Below are 19,334 nucleotides of genomic sequence, written 5' to 3' on the forward strand. Positions count from 1 at the left end.
AAATAGTCCAGGGGAATCTTTGGTAACCATCTCGCCAAGGAGATGGAAAAAACCCAACGCAGCCTCTGGCCATTCACTGTGGTCACATCTTGGCAAACCTGCCATGAGAACCTGGAAGAAAACAAACAGGGACTTTTGCAATATTGCTCTGTGCTGTAGCCTGAGATGACTTTTGTAACAGGTCCATCCCTTTTTTTTTTTTTTTTTTGGCATGGGGGGGTGGTTGCAGCAAAACCTTTCCTGCAGCACCTGTTTTCCATAAGAAAATTAATTTTAAGGATGTTCAGTACACACAGCCTCTGTATGAAAATGTACTGTGACTGTCATTTCTTCTTATACTAAACCTCACAAGGGTAAAGATGTGTTTCTGCTTTTTGCTATTCCAGAGAATCCATCCTGAAATAATTTACTTTATAGTCTAATTATTCATGCCAATAAAGACTACTTGATTCATGAAAGGCCTTGGAATTGATTTTTAGCTGAAAGCATTGTAAGCTGAACACAGACAGTTACTGGTGATATACAGTTAGCATTAATAATTTTCAATGCAGCAGCATATGTTGATTTTTCCTTTGGGCCTTTTTATACCATCCTGATTTTACAATAATCAATTTGGAGATGACCATCCATATTAATCCATGATGGGCCCTGTTCATGCCCAGAGTCCTTTACCAGGTCACAGCTGTCTGCACACAGAGAAAATGCTCTCCTGTTAAGCATGAAAGCTGAAATGTCATCCCAGGGAACACACACACAGAGCAGAAAACATGCATGGAGTCTCTTTCAAATCATTTTGCATAATTGATCCTCTGCCCCTGTAATGGTGCTGTCAGAGCAGCCACTGGCCTGGCTGGTTTGTAGCAGTGGGGGAAAGGGTTAATCCTGTGCTTCCAGTCCATATAACATGAGCCAGACCTGGGAAAGACAGAATTCTTGTATAGATAAACATTAATCTGCAATTAGTGTCTTGTGTTTTTAATTCTACAACTGAAGTTCTTGTGTTCTATATATGTTTAACATTTGGAAATCTACAAAGCACCATGTTAATAAAAGATGCAGGTGACTAAGCCTATGGTTTCTTTACCATTAGATGTTATATTCTGACATAGTCTAGAGGCTCCCCTCATAGTCTGGGCTTTCCTCTCTGAGTTCCTGCATAGAAATCATTAAATAAACAACCTTTTTGAATTTATGAACAATGCAGAGATCTACTGCACTGAGCACAAATCTGGACATGAATTTAGTTCTGTGCCTGCACAACACAAGCCAGGATTAGGGCTGTGGGAAGCACAGATGTCCTGTTTCATCAACCTACAACCCAAAGATTGATCTTCAGAGATGCCTTTATGTGCCAGACATGAACATCACACCTACCAGAGATGGTTTAACTGAATCCAGGAGAGAAGGTTCCAGATTCAGCTAATCACACTGTTCAGTCTGAAAGTCACAGAGATGTAGGGTAACTGCAGAAAATCGAGTTAGGATCACTTCTTTCACTACAGGCAGCAAAACAGCGTGTCATAAGTTGACAGCCAAAGGGTACTGTCAGTGCCCACTGAGCATTGGTACACACACCTTGACCTCCCATCTCCTTTTTTTTTTTTCATGCAAGAAACATCTCCCTTTCAATTATTAAGCAGCTCACTGTGCAGTGGTAAATACAGGTCATAGTGTGAGAATACACAGAAGCTCAAAAACATAGAGCCACAATGCAGGTCAGACACGATCACTCAATAACAACCCAGGTATCCTTGAGCTGCACAAACACTGTGCCTTAGTGACTGTGGGAATGAATGAAACAGGATAAGAATTGGAAGTTCAAGGTTAGAGAATGATCCAGGAAGTGTCCTGCAATACAGAGATTGTCATCAGTGGAGCTGCAGGTCATAACTATAAGGCAACCTGCACTACACCTCTGTGTGATTGGATCAGGGTTATGAAATTCCTTGGCAGATAAGAGGACAGACCATATGAACGCTTTTAATTCAGGAGCTGGATTGTATTATAAAGCCAAGTTTTTGCTGGGCCATATAAATTTGCTCCAGGGACCAGATGAGGCATGCAGATAACCAGAGATTTCTAATTTCCAGCACATGACTGCATTGTGCAGTTGTATGTTTTAATTTTGGCTTTTGCAACCCTTGGTGAAGCCACATTGCTTTTGAAAATCCAAGTGTTTCTCAGTGCCTCTGACAGCACCAACATACTGCAGTACCCACAATTTCCTCTGCAATCTGCAAGGATGGAGTTATTACTCATCCATTTCACCAGGATATAACTAGTTCTCACCATAATATATTTAAGCTTCCCAAACTTATTGGAGAAAAAAACATATGGAGCTTCAAAGTACTTTTTTTCTTCTGGTTTTGGGGCCTGTCTATTGAAAGAGTGGGCCAAGTTTCACCAGCCTCACTCCCAACAGCTGATATTAGTTACTGGAATTATACTGGTTTCCATGTCTGTTTTATCTGGAGGGGGACTGGATTCACACACATGAAAGCAGTAGCACACAACATTTCAAACCAAAATGATCTGTGCATTAAGGGATGTTTGCACCCATTCCTTGTAGTATTGTTCTACTATTCCTGGTATTTCTCGATCAGCAGGACAGGCCACAGGAGATAAAGATACAATTTTTTATATCCATTTTGCCACATGGTCAATCAGCTTCTACCAGTGATTTTCAGTTTCACAAGGTAAAATATCTGCCAGGAGCTATTTTGTGGCATCTTACTGGATGTGGAAAGCACAGAGAACTCAGCCTTTTTGCTCTTAAAATATTAATTTCAACTCACATCCATTTTCAGATTCCATTTCTAATGGACTAAAACATTCAGCTTATTTGTTTCCTTATGTATATTCTGGCTTCTGTGGAGTCACATTAATGATAAAACTGTCTCAGTGTCTCATAAACTGAATTTACCTTCCTTTACCTCTTTTTGGGGGATTTACAGACTAGTTCAGCAAATTTCCTGTTTCAGAAGGAAGCATTTCACCACATTATTCTACAAAGGAAAGCTTCATTTGAAAATCAAAAATTAAAGGCTTTCAAATAGCTTTTGCAATAAATAAAAAAATTAGAAATTAACTTCTCTCTGAGCAACTCATACCACAAGAGATCAGTGATGTTACTATGGTACAATTGCTGCCATAGGAGCAATTAAGAAACCATTTAAGTATCGATTTTATAATTTCTATCTCTATAGGCAACTTTACATAGTCATGGAAATTCAAGAGGCTAATTGTAATTAAGATTTTTAACTTTTGGTCATGTGTATCATGTGTTTGATATTAATACAGACAATGACAATGCTAGACCTGAGTCTTTGTCGAGCTTCCAACCTCTCCTTTTAAACGTTCCATTTAAATTCTTATCTGTGTTTATAAACATTTTTAGGAACCCAAAGGGCCACTTCTACACACTGTTCAGAATATTCACAGCTCTACCTGGAGTCAGCAGGAACAGTTTGCAGGTGAGTTAAAGAATCACAAAATAATTGTATTCCAAGTTTTTTTTGCCTATTTTTTTTCTCTGAGGACTAAATGTGTTATTTTTGCAAGAGCAAGGAATGAAGGACAGAATCCAGCACTCAAATGTCTATTTCTAATTATGCTAACTAAACTGGGAGTTCTATTTGCATGAGGTGACAAAATCAGCATACAGAACTGTCCTTACGTTCATAGCCATACATAGAAACACACATATGCTTGCCCACATGCATTTTTAAAGTACATTCAGAAATATTTATAGCATCTTGGGTGGGGGAAGAATCTTTCATCCTCCTTGTTTTTATTTGCTCATATCATCAGTTTTTCTACCAAGGTAGAAAGAAATAGATTTTTTTCCTATTCATTCCAGTTTATAAAATCCCTTTTAATTCCACGGACATTGCAGTTTTCCATTATGTCCCATGAGGAATGATCGCATAGTTGTTTTTCCTCTTATATCTGCTGCATAAATCACAGGTAGGAGGTATTGCAGAATCAAAAGGCACATCTACTGCTAACATCCTTGCAACTCAGTTTGTGGCAGGAGAGAAAATGGAAGGCTCTGGGAGCGATTCCGAGTGCCTGCAGTTCGCTTGTTCATCAATGGGAGGTGTAAGTTTCTAAAGCTTCAGAAAAATCCAAGCCTCGCTGTCTCAATACCCGAGTTCAGTGTCTGGGCTGAGCTACTGCAATTGCTGCAGAAGCGTTTAGACTTCACGGTATTAATGAGTTGTTGGAGGGTGACGCTGCAGGCAGACACTGATCTCATTTGCTTACAAACATCTCCGCAGGGCAGGGAAGCAGGAGCACATTCTGTGCATGTTTCAGTGTCACACTAATATTGATCATTTAAAATCTGCAAATATTTCTGCAAGTTATTATTCCTTTTTTTTTTCTGTCTACCTGGAGAGCATCCTGTTACCTCCCCCCATCCCTCCTGTCCAATTTTGCCCTTTAAGACCACAGTCAGTTAGACCAAGGACCACATTTCCCAAAAACTAAGTATGAATGTCACAGAAAAGTAAAACCAGATAACATCGAGAGAAATACCTGCAAAGAAGTCATTCAGGAGCCTTAGTGCTATACCAGCTCCTTAACTAGCAACATAAACCCTATTTTCCCCCCCCTCAGTCTTCAATATCAGCTGTTGACATACTGTACTTTCAATAGTCTTTCACAAATACTTTTCAAAGCAAAAATATTAGTTCAATTTTAGCTTTCCAGAAGAACGGTGTAATATAAATTATTATTTCTGGAGTTGGTTCACTCAGAACAAAATACCTACCTAGAGTGCACTGGGACAAAGCCTAGGAGTCAACCTATGAGTGAAGGTCAGACCCAAAGACTCCCTAGGCATAAAGGACTGCAAGCACCTTAGAGACAAGCACTTCTCCATCATTCAGCAAGGAATGATGGTCCTGGGCTGAGTTTAAATAGAGCTCCTGGGCCCACAGATGTGGGCAGAAGCCCCAGGTGAGGCTGGTCATGGCCACTGAGGGTTATTAGTACAGCTGGTAAATTGTGTGAGGTGATTGCAGTGATGGGACTGGGCAATCTTTCTCTGTATTGCAGTTGGTGAACTTCAGGTTACAGCAATCTCCGGGAAAAGGATAATTTTCTTCTTATGGTTCCTCAAATAATGTTACAAAGATGCTCATGGCCTGAAGTTCCCTGAGCATCAGCTCTGATCCAGGAAGGAAGGTGACATCATTATCTGAGCCTTTGATACTGATACTGTTCACTCTTCTTTTTGTGGTGACCTCTAACAAGGAGCAGCTAGCTACGGTGTTTTTTCTCCAGATTCCTTCAACATAAATTATCAGAATGGCTGCACAGATGCTCAGAGACTTTTGTCCACAGTCTACACTGAGTTTCTTAAGCTTGTTTTTCAAGATTTACTGGGAAATTTGCTGAGAGGAAAAAAATAGCATTGACAGCCCCCAAAAGAGCCCACGTGTGCCCTGCAGTGGTGTTACCCATACAGATGGAGCAGTTTATTTCCCTTCCTTCAGTGTTCTTACCTGCACATTTCTGATGTGTTCAGAGCATTTCCTTGGGCATCTTCACTGACACAGTGAGGCAACCCCTCAACATGGTTGTTCCAGTTTCTGTGTATGTCCAGGTAGGTATTTTTGCATGGATTCCATTTGATGGACACCTGTAAATATTCCTTATTATAACTAAAATGTTGCTGTTTGAAGCAAAACAGACAGCTCAAAATCTGTTGCAGTTTTTTTTTATTCCTTTCCCCCACCACCCCCAGCTCACTCTGAGCTGTGAACAGGAGTACTGGGTAGCACAAACTGAGAGGTGTTTGAAATGCAGCACTCTCCATCCTCCTGACTCACCCTTAGCCATCGGCTGCTTTTCTGAGCACTTGTTTTCACTGCTGTACTTTCAAATCAAATATGGCCTCGCATTATATTCTTATTAAAAAACAATCCCTTTTAAAAAAACCCAAAGCAAGCTGTTGCCTCTTTATTCTAGGCAAGTGATTAAAAAAACCCCAAAATCTGAGTACATAAAATGAAGCACCTGTTTGTGTTTCTGTAAAACAAACCTAGCAACAACAGTCTACTGTTTGGCAGCTTTAAACAGAAATTGATGCATATTTCATCTGTGTTTGAATGAAGATGAAGCAGCAGAATCACGATATGGTTTGGGTTGCAAGGAACCTTAAATACCATCTCGTTCCACCCCCCTGCCATGGACCTTCCACTGGACCAGGTTGCTTGGAGTGTGACAGCGTTTTTGCAAACATCCAGTTTAATCATATCAGTAATTTCTTGTATTCCGGTAATTTATAAGTGCTATTCTCACACAAAGCCCTCCCATGCAGGTGCATCAGCCGAATTCTCAGTTACTGTGACCGAACTGTGCAGGTGTATTGACTCACCAGTGTGGCTGTAAAGACCAAACTGTGCAGGTTTAGTAACCAAACCGTGTGGGTCCATCAACCAAATCATACATGTTCGCTGACTGCGCTGCATAGATCATATAAGTATAGTAGATAACAGATAATATATAGTGACTGAATTCCACAGGGCCGTGCGGGCTTATGGACAGGTGCACTATGACTGACTGTGGAGCAGGCTGATGGGGACTCACACCCACACCGGCTGGGCCATACAGGCGTGTCAACCTGCCCCACACAGAAACAGCCCCGGGGGCAGCCTGGACTGTTCTGCTTCTGGGCAGCGAGCTCCGTGTCTGCGGGCGCAACCCCCGGCGCCATCCCGGCCCGGCCCCCTCAGCCGCCGAACTACAACTCCCGGCGTGCACCGCGGCGTCGGCGCCTTTAATGCCCCCTGGCGGCGGCGCGGGGCTCTCTGCAGGCGCGGCGGGCGGGCTGAGGCGAGCGGAGCCCGGGCGGCGTCGAGCGGGGCGAGGGGCGCGGGCTGGAGCCGCTGCCCGCCCGCCCCACAGCCGGGGAGCGCCGCGGGAAGGGGTAGCTCGAGCTCGCCCCGAGCGAGGAGCAGCGCCGCAGCCATGGGGAACCGCGGGATGGAGGATCTCATCCCGCTAGTCAACCGGCTGCAGGACGCGTTCGCCGCCATCGGGCAGAACGCCAACCTCGACCTGCCGCAGATCGCCGTGGTGGGGGGGCAGAGCGCGGGCAAGAGCTCCGTGCTGGAGAATTTCGTCGGGAGGTGAGTGCGGGGATGGGGGGGTGGTGGTGGTGGTCCCCCGGGGGGGCGCGGGCAGAGCTGCCGCATGGACAGCGCGGTGCGGGCACGGCGGCTCCGAGCGCGGTGCGGGGGCAGCGCCGCGGGGTCCGCGGGCACGGCGCGGTGCGGGGTCCGCGGGCAGAGCCGCCGCGGGGGCAGCGCGGGGTCCGCGGGCACGGCGCGATGTGGGCACGGCGCGGTGCGGGCACAGCACGGCTCGGCGGCTCCGAGCGCGGTGCGGGGACAGCGCTCCCTCCGCTCGGAGCTGCCCGGCCGGTGCGTGTGCGGTGCGCGGGCAGCGCTGCAGGATGCCCGGGCGCTGCGGTGCAGGGGCTCGCAGAGGCAGGGAAGGGAGGGAGGGAGGGAGGGCTCCCCGCCCGGGGGATTCCGCAGCGGGGTCCCCGCCTCTGCCGCACCTTGGCGGCCGGTGCGGGCCCCCCCGTGCCCCCGGCTGTTACATAACGGAGGGGCCGAAGCGCCCGTGGGGGACCAGCCGCATCCATCCCCTGCTCCGTGCGGGGCCGCGGGGCTCAGGGATGGATGTTGTCTCTGCTGTGGGGGGAGTGTGATGCGGAGGGTGTTTAAGTTTAATCTGCTCCGTCCCCCTCCCCCAGCCCAGGCTCGCTGTCCTCCATAGCGGATGCCATGTCAGGAGCTGCGGGGAGGCTATAGGAAGGACGGGGTTAGAGCTCTCCTGTATGCTCAAATCCCCGGGTGCTACCATTTTGTGACAGGCAATATACTGATGCTTTCCCTTCATGTGACCTTCGCATTCATCATCTGCAACTTGAGTAAATTGCAGACCGGGCCGGCTGGTTATCTGCTCCAGCGCAGACACACAACACCTGGGGAGGGGGGGGTTCCTCAGCCTGTTCCTGGCTTGGTAATTAATTGTATTAAGTGATACACAGGTTTTAGTTATCAAGGTCGTTTATTTTGTGCTATGAGGAGCATGCAGGTTGCTGGTGACTTGCCTTAAAAGCAGCGACTGCTGTGGTACCTGGTCAGATGCTTGTGTGGGTTTTTCTCTTTCAGCAAACTGCATTTGTGACAACATCTATTGGATCTCCTTCCCCCGCCCCCACTTTTTCTTTTAAGCTGTTTGCTGCTGGATGGCTTATAAAGTTTTTTGACTGTCAGAAGGGTTTGTGATATGGGTTAATTGCTTGTTTAGCTGCAAGTAGCCCCAAATTCTGGATCTGTGCAAGGGTATCCTTGAGCAGGGTGTGCTGTCTGTACTGGGAAGAAGGCACAGGGATTGTATCTGGTACAATGAAAGCATAGTCAAAACAAGGGGTTTTTTTTCTTAGCTATAGACTAAAGGAGTTTTTTTGTAAAATTCAAAGAGTTTGAGATCCTTTCTAGATAACTTTCAAGAGTCCATGCAATGTATACCCCAGGGATGCTGGGATCATGCCAAGGGAAGGACATGGCAGAAACACATTTTGCTGAGCCTCGGGTCATAGTCCAGGATCCACTTGTTTGTCCATAGACACAGGAAGAAAATAACAATTCCTGTCACCCAAATGAAAAACTTGCTGGGCTGTAGCTTTCTAAGAAGAAGGGGAAAATGGATCTCCTGAAATCTGTGAGCAGAACAGGTTCACCTGTTGGCTCTGCTGTTTTCATGCTTTCTAAGTACTGGCAGCCTAACGCTGTAAATCTTTTTTAGAGGATCTGTGCAGGCAGTGCTGCAGTGGTGTCATAGATAATGTGTGGCTGTAGGGTCAGAGGAGGGTTTGTCGAAGGACAGTCGGTGTTTTTGGGGTACTCTGCCCTCTCCTTTAGACTGAGCACACAAGGGGGTATATTAGTCCTTGGTGTGTCTCTACTGGCATCAATTTAGAACTGGGGATTTTATCTGCTTGGTGGAAAATAAACGAATCAAAGTGTTTTCTGTCTCGTTCTGATGACTCCTGTCCCTGGAGAACTTGTGACCTCACTGTGTCCCATCAGCTGTCTCTCTAGCAGCAAGTTATAGTGCTGTGGCTTTTAGAAAATGAAATAATGAAAGGTCCCCTGAGCAGAAGCTGAGACCTGTCTGCAGAAAAGCATTTAGAGGAAATAATTGGAGGGGAAATGGAAAATATGTCAGAGTGAAGAGGTCTTTCTCCATTTGATACCCTTGAGTGCTGGCTAGTTTAGAGACTGGTAACTTGAGACCTCTTACCACAGAATGTATGTGTATATGCTGCAAACCCCAGTCCTGTTAAAATAGTGTTGGGGCCCTGCTGTAATGTGGAGTCTTTTCTTTTTGTGTGGGTATTGGAAACCATGATAAGAAGCTATGGAAATAGTACCCAGAATAAGCATGGCTCTTCAATGTAATTGTGATAGGGGCTGTCTTTTGTCTGAATAGGCATAAGAAGAAATTGTGTGTAGACCTACTGTGTACAAATACAATCATTGCTGTAGTGTGGACATGACATATGTCACTGCTCCAGCTTGATACCAGGATGGTGGTGCAGCTATTGCTCAGCAGCTGCTGCTGCACAGTGAATGTGAGTGCTGATGAGTTTCTCTCTGAGTGGATGGAAATCTCTGCAAGAACAAATGCTGATGTGGTTGGTGCTGGCTGATGTGGACACTTCAGCAGAGGGGCTGCAGGCCCTGCCAGGGCTGGTTTCCCTGCTCTTGACTTGTGGAACTCCTTTCAAATTGTCATCAAGCCACATTCCCCTAACAGGGGACACTTGCCCCCTGCCAGAGCTGTGCTGTGGCAATGCAGAGCTTCAGTCTAGGGCTGCTGTGAGCACCTTGCAGTAGCACTGAGTTCCACACTTGCTGGAAACCTCAAAGCAGAGAGGAGCGATACTGACTGCCGTCAATATTTAGTTGCACATCTTACCAAACGTATTTTTTTTCCTCCTGAATGTGATGGCTTACTAGCTGCTGCTAATTGCTCTTTCAGTGACACTTTACTCTGCTGTTAACAGATTATCCAACAGTGCAGAGCTTGTATTTATAATACCAGATGTCAGTGTGGCTGCTATGTGTGCTCTTGCTGCTGGAGACTCAGCATGGTGACTAGGATACAGGATGATGGTGTTAGAATCATTGAAGAGACGAGAGAAGCCACGTAGAAGCCAGACAGGTGACACATCTCTTCGTAGACTGGTTTATCCTGGGCCCCAGAACTGAAGGGAAGGTTAATCAGGTCAGCTCCAGGCATTTCCTGTTGGTGTGGTTATAGGCTTGTAGGATAACTCAGGTTGGAAGGGACCTCAGGGATCATTTAGTCTATTCTTAAGGTGTTGTTACTTCTCTGCTGCCACCTTTTTTAAATAAGAAGGTCTTGGAGCAGGCACCAATACCAGCAAAATTGGTCTGATGAAAAGAACAAAGCATGTGGTATGTGCTGATTTGACTTGAGAGCCCGAAGGACCAATAAGGGGGATGTACAAGACAGCCCACGAAGCTGTTTGTATAATCATCCACGTTCGTGCCACTCTTATTTTGCCATGTGAAAATAACAAATGTGTTTTCTTTAAATCCTGTGATCTCAGAGCACTGTTACACAAATCTTTGAATTTGTGGGAGTATTACTGTTATCTGTGCTTTACAAACAGGAAAACTGAAAGCACTGGGCTGTGTTCAGATGGTTCTCTGTATGTCTGTGCCCCTTGGTGGTGGTATCTGATCCAAGGCAGGGTGCTGGGACAGCTGCCTGGCTCTTTGTGGAGAAAACGAGGCACCTCTGACTTCTCTAGAACAGATGGTTTAAGGGGGCTGCTGAGGAGGCAGTGACTAAGGACTGGGAACAGTAGGTGGAAGGACTTGAGTGGAGATGAAACCATCTTGTTTATGATCAAGGAACCCAATCAAAAAGTTGTAGGAAGTGAATTGGTGTTTACTTGATCCCAGACCTGAGCTGGTGGCTGGTACCCTGAAAGCATCCTCTCCTGGGAGCTTTTACACCCCAGATAGGGACACTTAGCAGTCTGCCACCAGGCTCAGATGGTCTGTGCTGAATTAGCTGATGTTTGTATGTTATCTGAAAGGAACTGGAGGCAGGCATGGACCTAAACTCAACTGTGTTGAGCTAACCTTGCCTTTCGTAGAACACTGAAATTTCCACATGGATAAAAGAGCAGGGAATATGCAGCATTGCAACGCCCGTGGCAGTGGAAAGGCTAAATGCCAATTAAGCACAGCACTTGTGCTGCAGTAATTGCCTTGACAAAATCAGGCACGGGCCAGCAGTGATGTCCCATACTGAGGATGCAAAGCTAGATCCTGAGGCCACGGGATTTAGTTTGGCTTCAGGTGCAACTTTGAGGAGCAACTTAATCTCTTCATATCTCAACCTTCCCCAGCCATTTAGAGATACTTACAGCCCCAAGATTTGATGAGAGAATGCCTTCCTTTGATAACACATACTTTGCTTTGTTATGGGAGGCTTCTCCAGCAAAAAACTTCCAGAGGCCAACAGCAGCATTTAGCAACTACCTAGAAGTGAAAGATCCTAAAGGGATGCATAGAGAGATGCAGATACTTGGCGTGTTCCTGCAGGAAAACTGTTTTGTCAATGATCTTTGTGCTTTTAGGTTGCTCATGCTGCTTCTGCAGTATGTGGTTTCTGAACTTGAATGCTGAGAACTGAGTGTTTAAAACTTGTAAAAATTGTAGCTGTGTTATGTATAGAGTGTGGATGTCTGCTGTGCTGGGTAATGCTGAGCATCATTGCACTACTTCAGCAGCAGATTTAAATTTAAACACAAAGGTACGCTCACTATGTTGCTCTGCTCTGGACATGAAAGGAGTTCTTAAATATGATTCTTCTAATTTTTTTTGTGCTCTGCTTTGAGATGTGTTTACATGCCCAGGGTGCTGGCAGAGAGATTAATTGCAAGTCACGGACCCTTAATTGTTGTATGATAAATACATCTGTGAGCCAACCAAATTCTGTGATGTATTAGCAGGTTAAAGGCATAGGCACTGCTTGGGAACTGACTTATTTAGGATTGCAGTGGATGGTGCAAGAGCCAGAAGTAGGATTCTGCTGTATAGAGAAATAAATCATGGTCAAACAAGTCCTTCACATGGCAGCAAGCCTTTGGTCTCCAGTGAAGGAAATACCTATTTTCATCTTAGATTAAATGGGGAAGGAAGAAAATGTGCAGCACTGGGGGGAAATGGGTAATGTGTTATAGCAGACCCCAAGATAAAATAATTTCACTTAAGAGAAATCTGTACAGCTCTGTGCAAACACTTGTGGGAGGAGGAATGCTAGAAGGAGATACATAATTAAGTTAAATTATAACATAACATGGATGGCTGTAAGGGAAAAACCCATGAATCTCAGTGTTTGCAGATTAGCATCAGTGTCTGCCTGTGTTTGTTCTCTTTTGACTTGCTTTAATGCTATAGGGGTTGGCTCAGATAAATACAAGTCTAATATTTTTTTCTACTTCCTGCAGCAGTTACAGGTTCTCTGCAGATCTTGCTGTCTGTATTCTTCAGCTTAACTCTTTAGTGATGATCTCATGCTTCTGGTAACTGCCCACCAGCCTTGTATTCTCTAGGAAAAGAGATCCTTATGTCATGTCTCAGATCATATCAGAATTTACCCAGGGAAAGGAAACCAGCTGTATCTCCAATTGGGAAGCTGATGCTCAGTGCTGTGCAAGTTGGTGTTTGCCTGAACCTACTGGAGTGTGAAGATGACAGGTGGCCTTGTCAGTGCTGGAATTTGTCACCTGAGAGCTGACAGATCAGGGATGCCACCTCTGCTTGTGTAAACTCTTCCTGGTTACCCTGATAATCCTCAAGTTGAGAGTCTTAGAGCATCCGGAGTTCTGATTAGTCCTTACTGTACATTGAGATAAAGTAAGTGTTGTGGAATTTGTTGTGTGTTTGCTCAGTAAATGGTGTGCTGTGATACTGGGCTGTAAAGCGTGTGCAGAACCAGTGGGGAGAGAAATCAGAAGTTCCTACAAGCATTCCTCTGTGCTGAACTGTCAGCTGTTACTGCTTTTCAAAACTTGACATGCTTATCACACAGTCAAAAAACCCTAAATAAACCCAGGCAAAGCAGAGTTGAGCTTCTGTTTTTAAAGGGTACAGATTGTTTTCAGAAGCCATTCAGTGTCTGAGTGGGAATGCCAAGCCAGGTCCTTGAACCTGATTTCTCCAGATGCTCCCAGCAGGTAGAACCCAGCTAGACTTAAATAGAAGTGGGAGTCTGTCTGAGACTCCTCCTGTCTGAGGCAGCTTCTGAAAATGTTGTTCTAAGGCAGGAAGCTGATCCCCTTCCTGCTCTGGTGAATTCCTGAATGTCCCAGCTCTGTACTTCAGGTTTGAGTCTGTACAAGTGTGAGTAAAAGTCCTCCTGAGTAAGGATTTCTTGGCATCTAAGATGGACCTTTTTGAGGAGAAATGGAAGAAGTTGACATGTTAGCCTAAGTTAAGCAAGACAACAGTTCTTGCTGTGTTCCAGCTATTGGGGTGAAACTTATTATGATGCCTTGAGCAGCGAATTTATTAGACAAGAACAAACCCATGTGTGCTCCACCCATGTGAGCCAGCACTCAGATTTTTGTTTCAGGCAGTGCATTTGAGTGGCAAAACCAGAAGACTTACTGAAGGGGTGGCAGGCAGTCATTTAGAAGCATATGGTGCTCAGCCTATGTGCCCAGTGTAAAATTGGTTTTGAGGTGGCGTCTGTGAAAGGAAATTTACTGATAAATATGCAGGGTAAACCTACTTCTTTAATAGCCACTGAAAAAAAAAACACCCAAAAAGCTTTGGGTGTAATACTTTTTCCTTCTTGGACTCACAGATCTGTAACCATATGAGTCAGAGTACTGCTAGTTGGGAGGAGAGCTAAAACTAAATCTGGTCCAAAGGAAAAAAAAAAAGAGAAATCTAGTCATGCATGGTGGGAAAATAGCTCACTAGTGGGACAGTTCCTCATTCCACATGAAATTTTCTTTTGTTGGTCTCAGACCTGGTTTTGCACATCTTAATAGAGAGTGGAAGCTCAAGGTAAGAGAATATTGTGTCTAATTTCAGGCAGATGGACGTGTTCAGCCTTGAGTGAAGTTAAATTCTTAGTGACTAATTCTTATACCTTTTTCTCCTTCCTTAAAGGAGAGGCTGTTGGTGTCTATCATGTATGTCGTGTAGGTGTATGTTATTAATGGACACTTGAAATAAGACTAGAAAAAGTTAACCATAAAGTACTAAACTGTTTTTCTTAGAAATAATGGAAAACTCCCTCTGTCTGAGCCCTTGGAAAGACCTGCCTTCTCTCCAGAAGTGTTGTGCCAAGAGCTTTAGCCGCTCATGCAGGTTGGTTTGTTCAGTGTTGTTGGTTACTTAGGTCTGCTCTGCAGAGGCTGGGTCTGGTGCAGCCACTTTGACTGCTGGCATGGGTCAGGTACTGGATTTGAGGAGTCAGGGTATTCTTAGAAAGCACTGGGAGATGAGAGGCTGCCCTAGATGAGCTGGTAGCACTTGAGTTTTTGAGCATGGTCTTTCAGAGCAGAGTTGGGCGGCACAGGAGGAATGAGCTCAGGGTTTTGTCCCTACTGACTTTTAGCACTTGGATGGTCTGGTCAGACTGCAAGCAGGACTGGTTCTGAAAGCTCCAAAAAGCTATTTCTCTTTATTTACATTTATCTGTGATTCTTCTGAAGCACACATCATGCTTATTTTGGGATAACTTGATGGAGTTTAGTCATAAGAACTGGATGTCTTGCTCAGGACTATCTACTATAAATACTGGGGTAGCTGTGAAGAGAGAGGGCTGAGAACATTTCAGTGTTCACTGAGCAACAGGCAAGACTGCATCAAAACACTGCAACAGGAGGGCACAATTTAATATTAGATATTTAAACAATTATTCCAGGTGACTCATTGATACTTTGTCCTTAGGTCCAGCTTTGTTTTCAGAGTCCTATTAGTAAATATTTTAATAACAGTTGAATATAAAGTAACTCAATAGTTTTCTAAAGCTATTTTATACAGATGGGCAGGCAGGACAATTAAGTTGCTGATGTTTGCTTCCTTCATGACCTTCAGGCTTATCACAGCTCCGAGCCTGGTGCTGACTACAGTAGATAACTCCTTTCTTTCCTTCAAGATGCAGTACAGGAAGAACGAGCCCTGAGTCTGAAATCTAACAGCGTCTCTCTTTTCTCCAGAGCATCTGACATGGCAAGTTTTGGCAGACCCAGCCATGACCAAATGGAAGCGAGATGGTCCCTGGTTAGCAGCTTCTTGCAGTGCAGCATAACATGCTCTTGGGAGCTTCTTGGAAGCAGGCATTGTGCAAGCTCCTCAAGCTGTGTCTCGCTGACTGGGAGCAAACTTGCCAGCTCCTGCCATTTTTCTGCAAGTCTTGTGACTCGTGTGGCTTTTCTTAGAGCCCTGGCCACAGCAACTGAGCAAACAGAAGAGCAGTGTAGCTTATTTATTGAAAACAGCAATTTCTAGCATGGTGGTTTGAGGGTCCTTTTTTTTTTTTTTTTTCTTTAAATGATGCTGTTTCCCTAAGTGCTCCTGGAGACAAGTATAAAGAATCCCAGAACTTCTGAGACCTGCATTGTCATCTCTTCCCTTCCTGAAAATCAGGGCTTAGTCTCAAAACTATAAGCTCTGCTAAAATACTTGTGTTGCAGTTGCAATGAACAATAAATTATACAAAATGAGGTTTGGAATAAACCCAGTGCCTCACTTGTGACGGAAATGGGAATTGAACTCGAGTCTCTAGGGCTGAAAATAATATTTTAATAATGTATTGCCTCACCAGTCCCCTTTAACTCTCCCTTTCCTGTTTCTTATGGCTTTAGGTTGCATTGTTGCAGTGGTGTGGAAGGGTGAAGAGTTAACACAACAGACATGGGAACTGCTGGGCTCTGACTGTCATTTTGTGGCTGGGAAACACTCCTCCTGCAAGAATGACCAGTGTAGTATATGGGATGTCTGAGAGAGGACACAGCCAATATTAAACTGATACTGCTGTGGATTTTGGCTGCAGAGCCAGGCAGTGTTGCTGTAATGCTGTATAAAAGCCGAGCATAAACTGCAGCTGTATTTCAGAGTAGTTTTTCAGATGCATTTAGACCCTTTCTCATGGTATCAATAGGCAGAAGTCTACAGAGATGCTGAGCAGTTGGTTCTCGACATCTGCAAATGTTTTCACAGCAGAGGTAACTTACCCTGGAGAGCACTAGGAAAAACTATTATTTTTGCCTCTTTTTTTTTTTCCTTCTTCTTGAGAATGGAGATCCAGGGATGGGGGAGGCCATGCTGAATTTCTTAAAACAAGGAAAGAGGTATCTAAAAGCAAAAATCTGAAGTCTTTGTTCAGTTCCTCCTCTTTGCTTTCTTGCCACTCTTGCATGTGTTAAGACAGAGTAAGTTATGTAGGATCTGACTCAGGGCTCTGACAAATTAACAGGCTGTTTCAGCTCTGAGAGCTCTTCCTCATCCAAGTACTTACAGACTTCTACAAAGAGAGGCTTATAATGAAAATAACTACCCATTTGCCAACTGTCTTCCAGCACAGGAACAATTCTCTGCCAGCAGGGGAATATACCTGATGACCTGTTAGTTCAGAATTAAACCAATAAACAACAAAGCTCTAACCCTCACAGGATTTATGGTGATATTTAGCCTCACTGACTTGTTTATGATTTACTCTGAGCTTACACTGCTCTGGGTCAGGATGGGACCCCTTGATTCTAATGCACATGGTCGGTTTTCTCTCTTTCTGGCTGCTGTGATCTCTCGTGTAATCTCTGGCTATTTCTTAAGCTGATTGTGCTTTTACTTTTAATAGAAGCTCCTCTATGAATAGCTGAGAGTTGCCTGAGCACGGTGGTGGCCTTGAGAGGAGATGTGTCGCAGTGGGGTTATGGCTGGGGGTGAGGAGGAGGTTGGTACATCCCGAAATGCAGAATATACCCTCGGGGATTGGTGCATGACATGTGTCACTGCAGAGCTGATGCTGCAGCTCCAGCACTGAAACTCAGGTCACCTCCTCTACATCACGCAGCTCTCAGCAGAGATCCCAGCAATTTACTTCTTCCCTCTGGGCTGTGCTACTTTGATTTGTTCCTGTTCTTAAACATTACTCTGTTTATGCTTGTTCATTTCATACAAGTTGTGTTTGTTATTTGGGGCCTGCAAACTACCAGGCACCCCAAACTCATCTTAGAGAAAGGATCCATTTCCTGAATGAATTTGTATAGACCATTGAAGGAATGATATTAAAAGAATACTTAAGTGCAAAAGAACAAGTGAGGCATTGCATTGGCACTTGATATTTTGCTATCTTCTTTTTGGACTAAGTTGAACTCACACTGGACACCTGGATGGGCAAAAGCAAGTGTCTTAGAAATCAGTGTATTGGTTTAAACAAGCAGAAGGGAGATACCAGGGGGAGGAATTTAGTTAAACCCTTTACTTTTGGAAAACAAGGAGAGGAATGGAAGACGGTAAGACTGTGGTCTGTTTGTCCAGGTGACTATGCCACAACTTTGCTGTGGGTTCAGAATGCCCATTGATAAGGCAACACCAGTTTTGACCTTCCTATTTTATTTTTTTTTATTTAAGCTCAGCCTTTTTGTCACCTCCTACAGTCACTGTCCAAACTTGAACAGAGAAAAATGTTCCCTGGGACATAAGAAGTGCTGTTTCACCAGTTGCTCAAAAGGACTTTGGAACCAGCCAGGAGGTGAAAAGCTCATCTCTTCTGAGACTATTGATCCAACTTTCATTCTGGTTTAGCCTGAAACAGAGGTGTCTTGTGTGGTTTTTGAAGTAGAGTTTAGTGCCTCTGACTTTACTCTGCACTAGAGGTGTTGGCAGTCAGTCTGCTGGATCTTCTTCAAGGGCTTAGGAGGCAGAGCCTCTGCACCACGTTGCCAGCCAGGGTGATCCTAATTATATCTGGAACTGCAGAGGTGCAGTTCATAGCAAGGAGCCTGGCACTGTTCCTGCATACTTCTCCAGGCAGAGCAGAGGTGTAAATTGGCATCTTGAATTCCCTCTGCAAGACAGCTGTGCACTGTGGACAGTTTGGTCAGGGTGCCCAAGTGTGGCATAACTCTGTTGCCCCACGGAATTCTGTCCTTCCTGCCTGGCCTGTTGGAAAGGAAGCAGCCTTCCTCCCCATCCACAACACGCTCTGCCTCTTACCACTACCTGAGATAAACCATCAGGGTCCATGCATTCAGCTTTATAAATCCACCACCCATGTGTAGCCACTAATAAGCACATCGTGGTTTGAGGTACCCTCCTTCCTCATGCAGCTTCCGTTTGGGTTTGTGTCTGTGGGCTCATCAAAATGACTTTGCCTTTTCCAAGGAACTCTTTCAGCTGTCTGTACCCTTGGTAGCTTTCAGGCTCTGGGCAGACTGTCTCCTTTTTGAGCACACGGTGCTGCCTGGGAGTGGAGGAAGTGTCATCCTGCAGTGATGAAATGTGCCTTGAGCTACATTTGTTCTTCTCTTGGGTCTTGCAGCAAATACCAGGACTCCAGAGGTGGTGGAGTTCTGAAATGAAATCTAAGATGATACTTAGCACAAGTATTTGGTATCTTTGAGTCTGCCATTTTACCTGGTTTCCTTCTCTGCAGGAGAGAAGGACAAAAAGGGGGATAAACCCCTTTTTATCCAGAGTCTCCACGCGATGAGCAGCACAAATATTAGTTACTGTTGCACAGTCTAGTGGTGTCCCTGAACACAAGGGAGCCTTTCCTGCTGGGCAGCCTTTAGTCTGGACTCAGCTGCAGCTTGGCTCCAGAGAGCTCGGGCAGATTAAGACACTGGTGGTGGGAAATAGCAAGGTCAGCCTGCTGCTCATCGGTCTTAGCGTCCATTAATCCTGGGGCGTTACTGTGGCTGTGCTTTCCCATCAACCATTCCTGTCCCAGAGTTTTAGTGTACAGCTTGGCCTTTTGTTTTCTCCCAGCTCAAGTTGCAGGTGCTGAACAGGTCATGTTTTTCAAGGCTGCAGCGCTGCTGTTATGGCAAAGCCAGGGTTTGTCAGTAGGTTTGTTTGTGCCAAAGCAGAGCAGTGTTGCTGCAGTGTTATGACAGATCAGTGCAGCTTGAGAAGGAGACAGGCAAAGATGCTTGGTCATGGATTTACCTTTATGGCCTTAAAGAAACCTGTCTTTCTTTGCTTCTGCCATCAGTACTGGACTAATTTGTTGCTCTGGGGTGT

General features: G+C 45.0%; 1 protein-coding gene across 29 annotated transcripts in view; it reads left to right on the top strand.

Moving 5' to 3' along the window:
• Nucleotides 1–6,831: 6,831 nt before the first annotated feature.
• Nucleotides 6,832–19,334, top strand: part of DNM1 (dynamin 1) — a 66,716-nt gene continuing 54,213 nt past the window's right edge. For 14 of the 29 annotated variants that reach the window (XR_010435468.1, XR_010435465.1, XR_010435464.1 and 11 more), the window contains exon 1: nt 6,841–7,139. Coding sequence is in view for 16 of the 29 variants with exons in the window: in XM_064677023.1 (XP_064533093.1) it covers nt 6,979–7,139 (161 nt within the window). In the remaining 13 variants the exon portion in view is untranslated. Of the gene's footprint in view, nt 7,140–19,334 lie in introns of all 29 variants that reach the window. The other 15 variants (XR_010435471.1, XR_010435470.1, XR_010435472.1 and 12 more) reach the window with 2 other exon arrangements.

Source organism: Pseudopipra pipra, chromosome 20 (genome assembly GCF_036250125.1).
Source record: "Pseudopipra pipra isolate bDixPip1 chromosome 20, bDixPip1.hap1, whole genome shotgun sequence".
In the NCBI taxonomy this organism is placed as follows: Eukaryota; Metazoa; Chordata; class Aves; order Passeriformes; family Pipridae; genus Pseudopipra; species Pseudopipra pipra.